Genomic DNA, 14,030 nt, shown 5'->3' with positions numbered 1-14,030 from the left:
CGGCACCCCCTGTGGCGTCCGGGGGAAGAAGAATGTCTTTTAAATCAAATTTTAATTTGATAAAATCTGAAATAGACATATTTTTTATTTACTTTTTTTTAAGTGTATTTCTAAGATTAACATTTTGCACAGTGTTGTTCAATGAACATGAGTCAAGTGCTATGAGTTTTTACTGATTAACACCATTTGCCCTAATAAGGTCTGCACACTTTTTTCCACAATGGATGCCCAATGCTTTCTACACACAAGCACTTGTACAGGCAATACGGATCACGCACTGACTCACAGCATGGCCAGCAGTGCAGAGCATTTGGAATGGTAGTTTGGAAGGATGAAAACAAATGTGATTAATTTTTGCAACTTGGTCAAAAAATTAATTGTATTTAATTAAATTTATACATTCATATGAATATGAACAAGATCATTGACATTTATATGACCTGAACCTTTTTTTTTTGTGTTACCTTGATGTAGTTACCTTGATTTTGTAGAATTTGCCAGAAAGCTTTAAAAATTCTTCATCTTTTTCATTACAAAATGTGTTGCACAGTGACCGGTGAAAGAAGGACAGTGCAGTTTACCAACCAACCTTGGTTGGCAGTGGTGGCCTAGCGGTTAAGGAAGTGGCCCCATAAGCAGAAGGTTGCCGGTTCGAATCCTGTTCCACTGAGGTGCCACTGAGCAAAGCACCGTCCCCACACACTGCTCCCTGGGCGACAAATTTCACCGTATGCTGTGCTGCTGTGTGCCACATGTGACAATCACATCAATTTCATTCACAATAAGACAATAGCTACTAGGGTTGTGATGCTACAGGTATCCCATGGTACGGCCTTCAACGTTTTCGGTATACGTTTCGAAGTCTCTTTCCGAAATTCAGCCTTAGTTCAGAATTATAGCCACTTTTATCCAGTTCCACAATGGCATTTCCCCAGGATGAGCCGTTTTGGTGTTTGTAGCTTTAAATGCAAATGAGGAGGAGAGTGGTGGGACAAGGAGGGGAGCGGCCTACAGAAGTTGAGAAGCCTTTTGCAGAAATGATGTCATCAACACCATTTACCAACCACCATGTTTGCCACAAACAGGAAGACATGTCTGTGTTTTTCCAGAAAAAAATAGAGCCCTTAATGATGACATAAAAGAGCTGGGCTCTTAGAATGGCGAAGCAGAATGACTGAAGTGCTCTTTACACATATCACCATTTCTAGACAATGGAGGACCATAGACAGACTAGGGGAACTTGTATTAATGGTGAATTAAAATATGCAAAGTGAAATTTTTATATCAGGGGACCTTTAAGCCATGCGGTGTTATGTGGTGGGGCAGCGCGATCAGCCTGCACTTGAGTGATTTACTTTAGTTAAGTTCAATCACTGGACATTTCTGGACCACTCTCAAAAGGAATTGTAAAACTGAAATCCCACAGCGTATGGAGCCGTGCAGGGTGGGTGGATCAAACAGTTACCGTTGCACCCCTAATAGATTCACATAATGAAGTGTGTGGGTATATTACCATGGCGTGCAGTTTACTTGACAATCGCAATAAAGAATTATAATGTGTGTGGATGTGAACACAACGAACTCGTTTGTGGTAGCATTGTAATATTTTATTTAGCAGTGTTAGGAAGTAAAGAGATAAATCAGATGCTTGAGTTAAGTAGGTATTAGCAGTGTATGTTGCCAATGGCTCTCAAATGTGCACAGAAAATCTGCTTTTCTTTCCATCCCTTTCTGCCCGGGGTGATTTCCCACAAGGTTCTTCTGTCTCTGATGAATATTTCACCAGCATTAGAATGGGGCGCTGAACAAACAGCGAGCTTTTTGACACTTCATTTCATTCACATTTCATGCATTTTCAGTCAACAGAAAAGGGCAGGAGATGAATATTTTCTGTGTTTGACTTTGCTGCGCCTTTTAATGTACTCTGTGTCTTTTTTTGGAGCTTGCTTGTCTGTTCCCGATTCATTATTGACTTAAACGCGGATTGATTTATTACATGATGAGCTTAGACCTTTTTCTATTTTTCTTCATTTGCACCTTTCTTATTGGGTCCTATTGTTGTTTTTTTCTTTTGCTTGTTTCATTAAGAGACATGATATAAAGAGACAAGTTGCAGCATTAGTTTTTCATTAAATTTTTAGAGCATCCTAAACATGTAATTTATTTATATGCATACATTATAAATGCCCTACTATATAAGCTTATAATAAACAGGGCATGCAGTAAAAAGACAACATTTTTTTGCAAAAAACATCCAGATGCACACATTCAGCCACTAGCACCTTTAAAGAACCCTGGCCACTTTATTAAGGGACGATCATGTGTTCTTTCTGGCACACATGACTCCTTCTGGAGTCACACATGGGTGTGCAAAACCAAGTGAAGGGAGGATGCACATAAAAACCATGCCAGTGGTGATAATGAAGACTCATCATGCCATCACCCTCTCGCCTTCTGAGGTCTGTGTGTGTGTGCGTGTGTTTGTGAATGCGGGCATCCGTGCCCTGGGGTCTCTCTCCAGTCAGTCGTGTGTGAAATGAGGAGGCTTCCCCCACTTCACCTCCTCCAGCGGTCGCGCCAGAAGAGAGAAATTAACTTCAGGCTGCAGACCCCCGCTCTGTTTACGTGGCCCTCAGCCCTCTAATGTCGGCCTGATTGGAAAATCCCATCAGCGTTGAAATCGCTCACGGCAAGGCTGCAGTGGACACACAATGCATCTGAAGAACTGCAGACTGCCTATTTGCCAGCTCTGTCAAGCCTAAACAAAGCTGTTTTCTTACAAATTCTCTGCAAATAACTTCATCTGGAAGCAGCTCTACAGCTCTTATTTATTTACTTTTTCAAAAACTTTTTTCCTGTTTTGTTCCTTTTTTATTTTTAGGTTTTGCAATTTTGCGTGTGGTTCACAGCAGAGGCTTGAAAAGCGCCATTGCGCGTGATAATTTAAAGCTGGCAGTGGCGGAGCGCTCAGAAATACACATTAAAAAATACATTTCTGACACTCTGACTGATGCTGTTTGAGGTTTATTACTTAACAACTGTCAGAAGCAATGAGGCCGCTTCCTTCAATTCCAGGCGGATAAGTAAACGCTGCCGAGACATCCAGCAATTGGGCCCAAAAACGACCAGAATATTCCATTTCTGCAAATGGTGAACACGCCTCTTTTATTACTATTCCACACGACTGCTGACTGGAGCATGAATAAACAAGAACAATGACAGTGATGCACCCATGGGTTGTGCTGGACCATTCAGAATATATAAAAGGACAGAAATATATAACAACACCCATGTAACAACAGACCTTTGTAGCCCGTGACTGCAATGATTTGGCCAGCAAATTAAGACATACTTATTGATTGGTCCAGCGAGCTCCAAAATTTTTACTATTCGGAACCTTTGTGAAGAAAGTTTTGTTCTTAATAAATCAAACCAAAACAATGACTCTATTAATGGCGTGTGATTGTTGTCTCATCAGGTGATTGTGATCTGAGCCGTCGCCCAGGGAGACGGAGCAGTGACCGGATGCTGGTAGGCAAGCGTGGGCTGCGGCCTCGATCATGACCCGGCTGCTTTTGGGCCGGACGCTGGAGCGGATCTGCAAGGCCGTGCTGCTGCTCTGCCTGGTTCACTTCCTCATTGTCATGATTCTCTACTTTGACGTCTACAGCCAGCGCTTCGACATCTTCAGCCGCTTCAACAATGGACGCGGAGCAGGCGCCGCCAACGCCTCCCGCCTTTCACACCACTACTTCTACAACTACACACTGGGCAGGGCCAACGCCTCCTTCCCCAGCTACCTTAATGCCGGAGATCAGGCGCCCCCCAGCGGCCGGCCGGAGGCCAACCACACGGTGCCCACCACCAAGCCCATACCACCCTGTCCCGAGGTGCCTCCTGGACTGGGTGAGTCCCGCTGTTTTTATTTTCGTTTTTTAGCCTGTGTTGCAACTTGCATTTTAGATTTTATTTGGAGGTCTTGGCTTGATTAATACTATACACACATTCCTTATGGGCGGAGTTAACTAATCAACCCTGGACACTTTTTTTTTATGAACAAATTTTATTGTGCAGTTTTTATGTTTTATGTTCCTGGGTTGAACGCAAATACATTGGTCTTCGTAAGATGTGGGATTAAAATGGTAAATGGTCAAATGAACAGTAACTATTGGAAAGCCACATTTTCAGAAAGATGTAAGGAGGAGATATTCTCTGTTGGTGAGTAAACAGAGTCTTGAACGTCTGAAAGATCTGAAAGTGGACCAGCCCTTCCCTCCTGGGACTGGAATATCTGTGGAAGTTAACAACGGAATCCATCTTTACAATCAAAAAGAAATATTGCAGAGTTGCTTTCCTCGAAGATCAAACAGCTAGTTACAACTGGGAAGGAGGCAAAGTGGAAACAGGGGGAAAAGGGGGCCATGCTTGAAGGCTCTTAATTGGTGGGCTGAACAGGCTTTAGAGAACGACGGGAAAAAATGTTGGACGAGCCAATCAGCCCCAAGACTCTTCATGTGAGTGTTGCAAATGATTCACTGCAGACTCCAATTACGGTAAAAGCCTTTGCTTCGTTGCGACACTCCACACGAGTGTCAGTACAGTGTTCTGCTGCGTTCTCTCGTAGTCCACGGCAGAACAGTGTTTGCCCGGATCAGATCCGCTGTCGCTGCTCCATCCGGAGCTGGCGCGAGGGCAGGAAGCACCTTGCCGCGAACGGTCCACTCCATCAGCAGAAGGAAAGCTCTCATTAACGCCAGTGTCCCCATTCATAATGAGGCAGCCCTGCCTAATAAAAAGGCTGTAAGAGTATTTGATATGCCTGCAAGCCTTCAGGCCTTTACCTCACATATCCTGCTAATGAGTTTTAAGTAGAGCTCCTAAAGGAATTGTGGGAATTGGGCTGTGACATAGGACACCACCTTTATTCTGCCTTTATCGCTCTTCAACTCTTGCTCGTCACTTCCGTTCGTACTTTTAGATTTTTCTCAAACTGTATATCTGGTGCTTCCCAGATTAATGATTCGTGCCCACAGGGACGACTTCATAGGGTTAAGTGGACACACTGGTCCAAGTTGCCTCTTTTTGAGAGTTGTAAATAAGGAGCATTGACAGTAGAAAAGCCATTTCGACTAATTGGTCCATGGAGTTGCCATCCGTGTATCTAAGCAACAAGCGTCAATCGCTGTGTGTGATCAGGTAGATTTACACAATGTCTGTGCTTAAGAGGCCGATCAACTATGTGTCGCTATCGGGGTGTGGGACGTGGGCCGCACTAGCGCCCCGGTTGTGGGTGTCCGGTTTGGGAGCGGGCGTCGCTGCGTGCGGGGGCACAACATGGGCTGTGGCTCCTTCTCTGGGTCGGGGGAGAGTGAGGAGGAGACGGGGGGAAGCAGTACACACCTCCACGTAACCGCGGTCGGGCGGCTGGAGGGTTCTCAGGGTAGGATGGGATGTCATTAGACGGCGTCGGGGACAGAAAAAGCGGTCGGTAACATCAGGTTCGAACGAGAGCCAGTAGGGTTCTCCCAAAACGTGGTAAAAAACAAGGCAGTCGCTGTGAAGAGAAAACTAGATCACCGTATGAGTTCGCAGTGTTTTTTGTTGCTTCCGCCATCTTATGGTGTCCTTTAATTTCTAAAATGAACTTTTGTTACCTTCAAGGGAAGCAATTTTGTTGATTTTTGTTTAATGTGAAATAAGTGCTCACAGATTAGCAAACAATGCAGACACGAGGCAGCAAGTGTTATCTGACTCGTTGCGCCATGTCTAATTTCAAATGTGCAGTAAATTTTCATTTAGTTTCAGCAATTTGAGTCATATTAAATAGTTTATTAAATTGTATGTTATCATGGAACGCTGACCGCCATGATCTGCTCTTGGATGAAACAGAAACTAGGCTGGACGTGTCCTCTGCCGACGCTGTAAAGATTCTTCGGAAACCTTTGGGGGATCCGGCTCTCTACACAGGGCTGCTTAGCATTCACAGTAGGGATAGTCTGTGTGAGAAGTGTTTTTGATTGATGTAAGCAGAATAACCATTCTGTGGCCATCTGATGTCTCTGGCAGCTCAAAAGTACAATGTGTCTGGATTAGGATGTCAAATTGTCACATTTTAACACATGAACTTAGTTATGAACATGAAGTTTCGTCTGCTTCCTGTTTGTATTGTTCCTGATTCCTCTTTGGGAGCTTTGAAGTCCATTTTGGCAGACACCACATTTGACAGTTTTTTTTTTTCCTGGTACGTTAAGAGTGGGGGAGGGAGGGAGGAGCATTGCGGGTTCTGAAAAGTCATCCCCATTGCGGTAACACGGGCCTTTGACTCTTTTTCTTGCCATAGTAATAAAACACTGAGGTATAAACATGGGTGGGGAACCAGGTTCACTGAGACCCACTGTGGGTCCAGTTTTTGTGTTCAGTCAGTCAATAATAAAGGGGGGAGATTTTTATTATTTTTTTGCAAGCATCTCAATACTTACGGAGCCCCTTAAGAACCATGAAATGGAGAAAAAAAATGATCCTGTGGGCACAAGTTATTTTCCTATGCACACCAGTTATTCTTTAGCACGGTCTTAATACATGGCAAAAATTTTTTAACTTGTCGTATGAATCAATGTGCCAAATATAATTGGGTCCCCAAAATTGGAAACGTGGCATCAATAAAGACGCTCTTCAAAACAATTGATTCATTCATGTTAATAAATGGAGACAGCGTGGCTGGTGCTTTACTTCATTTACCTGCAGCACGGGGTCTTACCGACACACCTGAATTCAATGTCTAAGAAGTCCCAATACTTTTACATATTTACACGCAGCGTATGTGTAGTGTAAGATCAGCCGTGGTGAGAGATGAGTGATGTGAGGAAGCAGGTCGGCCATGCTGGTTGCTCGGGGGCTAGTGTTCATTGCCGCGTGGCTCCCGGTCGCAGGTGCAGGCAGCCACAGATCTTACGGACGGAGCCGAGCCCCGGGAGAAGCAGGGGGCTTCTGTGGACTTGCATCCCAGCTGACAGGTGCTGCTGGTGGGTGGTGACTTGGGGTTGGGGGTGGGGGATCTTCCCCTCCTTCTGTGGGAGTACAGAGGATAATGACTGACAGCTTGTGGGCTGCTGCAGTAACGGCAGGAGGGCCCAAATCACAAGGGACCGGGGGAAAAATGCTGCAAATTTGAATTTTCGGTGTTTTCTTTTTCTTATATATATATATATACTGACATTAAACAACCAACATATATTAATGTGCAAAAACATCCAAAAATTATTTACTTATAATAATTGAGACCACTTCAGTGTTTTTTTAACCAACGAACACAAATGAGCTGCTGATTTAGAGCATCAGATGAATCAAACCATGAAAGTTTAAAATTTACCACTGTAGAGTGAACCCTCGTACTTCATCCTCTTTTAATTTTTCAAACCCATCCTGAGTTAATTTACAAATTTTAAGGTTCTTACTTATTACTATTACTTTATTATTAGTTTTGTCATTTTTGTCGAATTATTTTTTTCTCCTCTGAATTTTGTCAGTTTTTTGAAGAATATCAACATGTACACATAAATATCTCATTCCAGAGACATACATCAATGTTCTTACGTGATCAGATTCAGGCAGCTAGTTCTGGCAGCGCAAAATATTCTCAATTTTCACAGGGATGACAATTCAAATTTTTTGATCACGGTATTTCTGAATCGTTCTGTGTTCCTTTATCAGATTTAATGTCACACCTCTCCTCGTCACGAAACTGAAACCGTCTGCCAGTGCCCATCTGTTCATCGTCCCCTAAGCCTCTTTTTGAGTAACGGCTGAAGCCAGCTCCACCCTGTCCCCAGAAAGATATGGAAGACCGCCGCGTATCCGTGGTGCCTGGAGTGAGGGCCGGAGCGCCGGGACTGTGCAGAGAGAGTGGCACCTGTACCCATCAGGGAGGACAGATCATTTTCTCCTTCCGGCCTCTGGGGGGGATTGGCGCTGCAAATTATAGAAGTGGAGCTGAACGATGGACTGTGGCCGCCACTCGGGGCGAAGCAAAAGTACAGAGCGATAGATTAGGCGAGTGGATTGAGTCGGTGGGAGGACTGTGTGCGTGTGCCCGTGAGAGGAATGGCGGTCTGGCTGATGTCGTGGTTACCGGGCCCATGAGTTGCCGCAGGGTGACGGTGCTTTTGAGTAGCAGACTGTCCTGCATGTCCACCTGCACTGTTTTAAAGTAAAGCATTGTGTAGCCAGAAGGCATATGGCATTTTGCCTTTATTGTTTGTGTAATAGACTGGACCCGAGTGAGCTCCCCAAACTCACCTTAAAACTCCGGCAATTGTATAATTGTCACCGCACTTGGTGGCAGACCTCTGACTTTTAATTCAGACTGGCTATGTCACAAGAATACAAAAAATTCTATTCTCCAGAGCAATCCCAGCTGCCTTAACAAGTAGTTATGCCATGCAATTCTTAGTTTCTGTGTCAAAAGGGATAAATATTTGACCAAAAACTGGTATCACTAAGCATTTTTTGTAAAAATATGTACTTTATAGTGTAATGCTTTAGATTAAATATTGCCAGTCCACAATGATAATGTCTTTTCGTGTTAGGAGAAAGCTCATGTCTACATGTAGCATGAACAGAAGTATCCAGGACATATGGATGTACTGGGAACCACTGCTTTGTCGCGCTTCTTTTTCTAAATGAGCTTTACTTATTCATTCTCTGTCTCCGCTTCTTGCTTCCACGGTGCGTTCATTTGTGTTTTCTCCCTGGTCGCCCGTAAATGGGGGAGCAGCATTTTCTCTCCATGCTCTTGCGTTCTCATGTCTAGGACCCGACCCCTCTGGGCGTACGAGGCTCGGTGGATGAGGAGGAGGTATAAATAGCCCTGAAACATCATCCGGAGGAGGCCCGGCACCATCTCTCACCTCCCAGGGCTCCCTCTGCCACCAGAATGCTCAGTGAATATTTAGTTCAGGAGCCTTGGCTGATGCGTCCACAGCCGCCCTCTGTTTTAGACTTTCTTTTACATTCCAGAGATTAAGATGCAGGTAATGTTATTTCCATACTGGGCTTTTGCCTGCTAATGATACTCCTGAAGGAGACACTAAGGTAAATAAGTGTTCCGAGGCTTTTGCACCATTTAATTAAGAGGTGGCTATTGACATTTAATTAAGAGGTGGCTGAAAACATTTGCATCGGATTTGTTTCTAGTAAGATACGGTAAACCTTTATTAGTCCCACAAGTGGGAAATTTGCACGATAGTAAGATGTATATATGAATCCTGTTTGGAGAGAATCGCATTATACGGCAGTTTCTGCAGCATACAGTTGCACAACTGTCCATTCACAGACAGAGAGGCCTTCAATTAGAGGAAGCAACATGCAGAATGGCCCTGACTGAGAGCCATGCTGCTCTGGGCATCACAATGGCTGGAGTCGGGAGTCCAGTGCCAATCTTGTTTTTAAAGGACTGCCAATCTGTCTCCACTCCACTCTCCACACTTAGTGCTGAGCAAGACATTTGGGCATCAGCACACTTTAAGAAGAACTGTCAGAAATGCCAACTTGTTTACATCAGTAACCATCTGCTGGCTCAGAGTTGATGCATGGCAGAGCATTCTTGTCAATAAGTTATGAATTGTAATGTGAATTACAAAATGTAAGACTTGAAATTAATTAATTGATCACTGACTATATGCAGAGAATATCTCAGTGAAACAGTTGCTATCATTCTAAGTCAAACAGCCACTATTATTATAGGAACTATATTATATGTGCAACTATAACATGTTATTTTAGTTTTGAACCCACTCAGACATACATAGTGCTTCCATTCGGCACAGATGCATTAGAAATGTTGAGTTTTTAATGTGGGAAATCAATGGTCTGTTACATAAAGGCAGCATGAGCATTTGAACTGGACTATTGTGAATAATTACAATTACTCAATTACTCATTTTTACTTAGGGTGGGCACACACACACAATTCAAGTCGCCCATGAACTAAGTGTACAGACCTGTGGATGGTGGGAGGACACCAGAGAACCAAATAAATATATAAGTAAATGTTATATGTTGTAAATGTCTGCGTGCGTGTTTTATTATAATAATCAATAAACCCTTCCACACTTACCACCAAGCTGGAGCACCTGGGACTCAGCTCATCTCTCTGTCAGTGGATCTCCAACTTCTTAACCGGGAGACCACAGGCAGTAAGGATGGGGGGTCATGTCTCAACCTCCATCACCCTCAGCACTGGAGCCCCCCAGGGCTGTGTTTTGAGCCCCCTGCTGTACTCCCTGTACACCCAGGACTGTACAGCCACTACTAACTCCACCACCTTCATCATGTTTGCTGACGACACTGTCGTGGTGGGCCTGATCTCTGACAACGACGAGACGGCCTACCCGGAGGAGGTTGGAAATCTGGAGAACTGGTGCCAGAGGAACAATCTCCACCTGAATGTCAGCAAGACAAAGTAGCTAATAGTGGACTTCAGTACAAAGCAGGAGAGGACCTACCAGACCCCTGTCATCAACAGGAGCCCACTGGAGAGAGTGGACAGCTTCAGATACCTCGGTGTTCACATCACGCAGGACCTGTCATGGTCCTGTCACATCAACACCGTGGTGAAAAAGGCCCGGCAGCGTCTCTACCACCTCAGACGCCTGAGAGACTTCAGACTGCCCTCCAAGGTGCTCAGGAACTTCTACTCCTGCACCATAGAGAGCATCCTGACGGGGAATATCTCAACCTGGTTCGGGAACAGCACCATGAAGGACAGGCGAGCCCTACAGAGGGTGGTTCGATCAGCCGAACGAATCATCCTTACCAAGCTCCCTGACCTTCAATCTATCTACAGCAAACGGTGCTGCACCAGGGCCAGGAAGATAGTGAAGGACCTCACCCACCCCAACAATGGTCTCTTCTCTCTGCTGCGATCAGGGAAGCGCTTTCGCTCCCTGAAGTCCAACACAGAGAGAATGAGGAGGAGCTTCTTCCCGCAGGCTGTCCGAGCTCTCAACCACAACAGTACATAGAACTCCAATACACTCCAGCGCTTTCACTTTCACCTCCAATCACTCCGGACTCTTTTGCACAAATCACTTTGCGCTTTTTACTTTACTGCTCTTTTTTTTATGGCTCTTTTCTCTTTTCTTTAAACATTGTCTTTAACTCATTTGCACACCTTCACCCTACCAGTTACACATATTTTATGTTAAAGACGTAAAAGTGTAATATTTGGTTATGTTTGCAATATTTTCATATTGGTTCATTGTATACTTGCAACATTTGTAATTACTGTGGTCTGTAGTTGTCGCAAAAAGCATTTCACTGTATATCATACCGTGTATGACTGTGTATGTGACAAATTTGAATTTGAATTTATTATGTCTTGACTGAGGTGTTTGCAGTGCTGTCCACATGATTCACATGATCCCAGAGGCTGGCAGCCTGGGTGTGGCCGCTTGTTCTATTGTAGGGAGTTCATCTGTGTGTCTATGAGGGGAAGCGCCCTGTCCGTGGTTTCACATCAGTCCTCTGCTTATTTTGTGCTATGCAGAATGCATTGTGCTTCTTTGCGCACTGCACGTCTGTCATGTTTTGGTGACTGAAGCAGGAGACACACATGCTTGAATATTAACATAAGACAAAAAAAAAAAAGACACAGGGAAGAAAAAAAGAGTTCTTTAGCAGCAGACTGCCACCGCTAGAGGCGCAGAGACAGTAGCCTGTTTATTATACAGGCTCAGTGGAATTCCTAAAAGTGTTCGTATTTAATGGGCTACGGGCATTATGGTTGTCACGTCAGGTCAGTCCTTTGGGAAAACACTTTGGACACAGAATCAATGGGGGAGGAGGGGGGGGGGATTCTATGAGGCAAAGAAAGCTGCACTGCACGGCGGCTGTACGTATTCCAGCGTAGGTTAGATGAACAGCAGGCTTCTCCAAACGATGACTGGCATAACAGATTCACGATAATGTCGCCTGTAAGGGGATTACAGCAGAGGGTGTTGCTTTGTGCTGCTGAGAGGCTGATGGTGACATTGTCGCTGTTTAACGAATTATGGGGGAGTTGTTTTATATAAGTTTAGGAGGAGCTATATAAATGGATATATATATAAAAAACAACTATATATATATCCTCTGGACACACTGCTGTTTTTCTCCACTTTTGACTGCCTTCTGTGTCCACCACTTTCTGGAACTCATTTATTGATTTTTATTTACCTTCATTTTTTTACACTTTGTTTATTAAAATGATTTCAGCAGAATTCATTGATTCACAAGGGAGAGATCGTTGCTATAAGCGGAATTATGGACTTTACAAAAGACCAAAGGATCTGAAGTCCATATATTGGATTAGCCCAAGACCTATTAATACAATAAGCTTAGCCAGACAGCTATGAATACAATCTAATTGGATGAGCAAACCTAGTCTCTTCAGAGCATCCAATGTCAGGTGCTGGTGCAATGTGAAGGAGTGCAAGTGAGCAAGAAGGGTCACTTCAGCGATCAATAAAGCTGTGTGCTGGATAAAAACGCTCACTCATTTTCTTGAGAACTACTATCACCTCAACTGCAGCTTCAGAGTAATAATGAAAAAAGAAACAGGTTGAAGATATTACAGATCTGAAGCATATAATCAGTATATAATAACAATATTAAAAAAAAACTTAAAAAAAAAAAACTATTTTTAATCAGTTATGATGATACTATTATGAAAGGGAGTTTTGATTCTTTTTAATTACCATTGAAGCATCATAGGAAAACCCCAGATATTGGCTCAATATCTGGCTCACAAAATCTGTTAGTCTTTTAGCAGATCGGGCAGGGGTCATCTGCACAGGCAACAAATAGCAGCTCAGTTCTGTAATTAAATGACAGATAGTCTCCAATTCATTGGAATGGTAACACTGTTAGATAATGGCATTGAAATTTTGATGCTGTGTCCACTGAAGATTTCATTAACTTGTTGTCAGCGTGTAACGTATTTTATTCTGATAAAGGGCTCTCCACTGAAGACAAGTTTTTGCTGAACACCAGACCTTGTCTTGTTTGCCTTCTACATTTGTCAAATGAAATTCCCATCATGACCCCTTCATGACCTTTATGGAGAGTAGTCATACTCCTTCCAGCCAGTGGAATACAGACCTCAGGATGGATGTGTAAAAGCCAGAAAACACATCTAGGGTGGCATTTGCTGTGCCTGGGGGGACGTTTTTAAGGTCACTTGAATGTATATGAATTGCTGCCATGGCCAGAGTTGGATTAGAATTGGATGCTCGGTCATTAACCTGATGAGAGACCTTCTTCAAGTAAAAGCCATCAGTCCTTTCTTCAAGCACATAATGTTGATGCCATGGTGTTCTGTTTGGTGGACCAAACTAGGCAAATTGTAGATGTTTCTTTTTTAAAAAACATTTCAGGGACTTCTTTACGTAACTAAAGCAGCCAAGGGCTGACAGATGTCAAAGGGAACTTTATTACTATTTATTTACCACGTCTTTCTATCACCTGCATGTAAGGAAAGGTCATTTTCACGCCAAAGAATTCAAATGCATTTATTTACCCATGTAGTAGCAGGGCTTTCTTTGAAGAGCCCAAGCTATTTCAACAGCATAGTAGGGTCCATTTCTTTTTACAGCTACAAGGTCAGAACTCATACCGGTTACCCTGCTTACTGGAGAAAACAGACTTTGTTCATCAGAAGAAATGCTTGAAGGCAGCTATTATTATCAAATCGGACGCATTGCAACCGAGTTGTTTTTGCAGAGCCGCAAAGCCACGCTTGAAAACAACTGATCTGACCCGAGTGGTTCAGTAACTGCAGTCACAGCGAGAACTGTTCAAAGCTCCTCCTAAACTTTGACATGTTTTTTTTTTTTTTTTTGCGGATGCAGTAAAGGGCTGGAGCTCTTCAGCACTCTGCGCTCTCGTAGCGGCCAACCGGAGATCAAAGCTATGGACCTGGGGGCTGTGCCGGGAGTTCTCTGGGGTTCCAGAGAGCTAAACAAACTACTTTTCCCCACATTCTATTCATGTAC

The 14,030-nt window shown here is 43.7% G+C and overlaps 1 protein-coding gene across 3 annotated transcripts in view; it reads left to right on the top strand.

Annotated features, from left to right (window-relative positions):
- The window catches only part of b4galt2 (UDP-Gal:betaGlcNAc beta 1,4- galactosyltransferase, polypeptide 2), a 108,638-nt gene that overhangs the window by 20,309 nt on the left and 74,299 nt on the right, over window positions 1–14,030 (top strand). For 2 of the 3 annotated variants that reach the window (XM_028976341.1, XM_028976342.1), the window contains exon 2: window positions 3,479–3,906. In XM_028976341.1, coding sequence (XP_028832174.1) covers window positions 3,561–3,906 — 346 coding nt within the window. In that variant the 5' untranslated portion in view covers window positions 3,479–3,560. Of the gene's footprint in view, window positions 1–1,312; window positions 1,445–3,478; window positions 3,907–14,030 lie in introns of those variants that run through there. The other variant, XM_028976343.1, reaches the window with a different exon arrangement.

The sequence above is a fragment of the Denticeps clupeoides genome, chromosome 4, assembly GCF_900700375.1.
Source record: "Denticeps clupeoides chromosome 4, fDenClu1.1, whole genome shotgun sequence".
NCBI lineage: Eukaryota > Metazoa > Chordata > Actinopteri > Clupeiformes > Denticipitidae > Denticeps > Denticeps clupeoides.
Note: the sequence above shows the minus strand (reverse complement) of the source record. Positions and strands in the feature narration are given on the sequence as shown.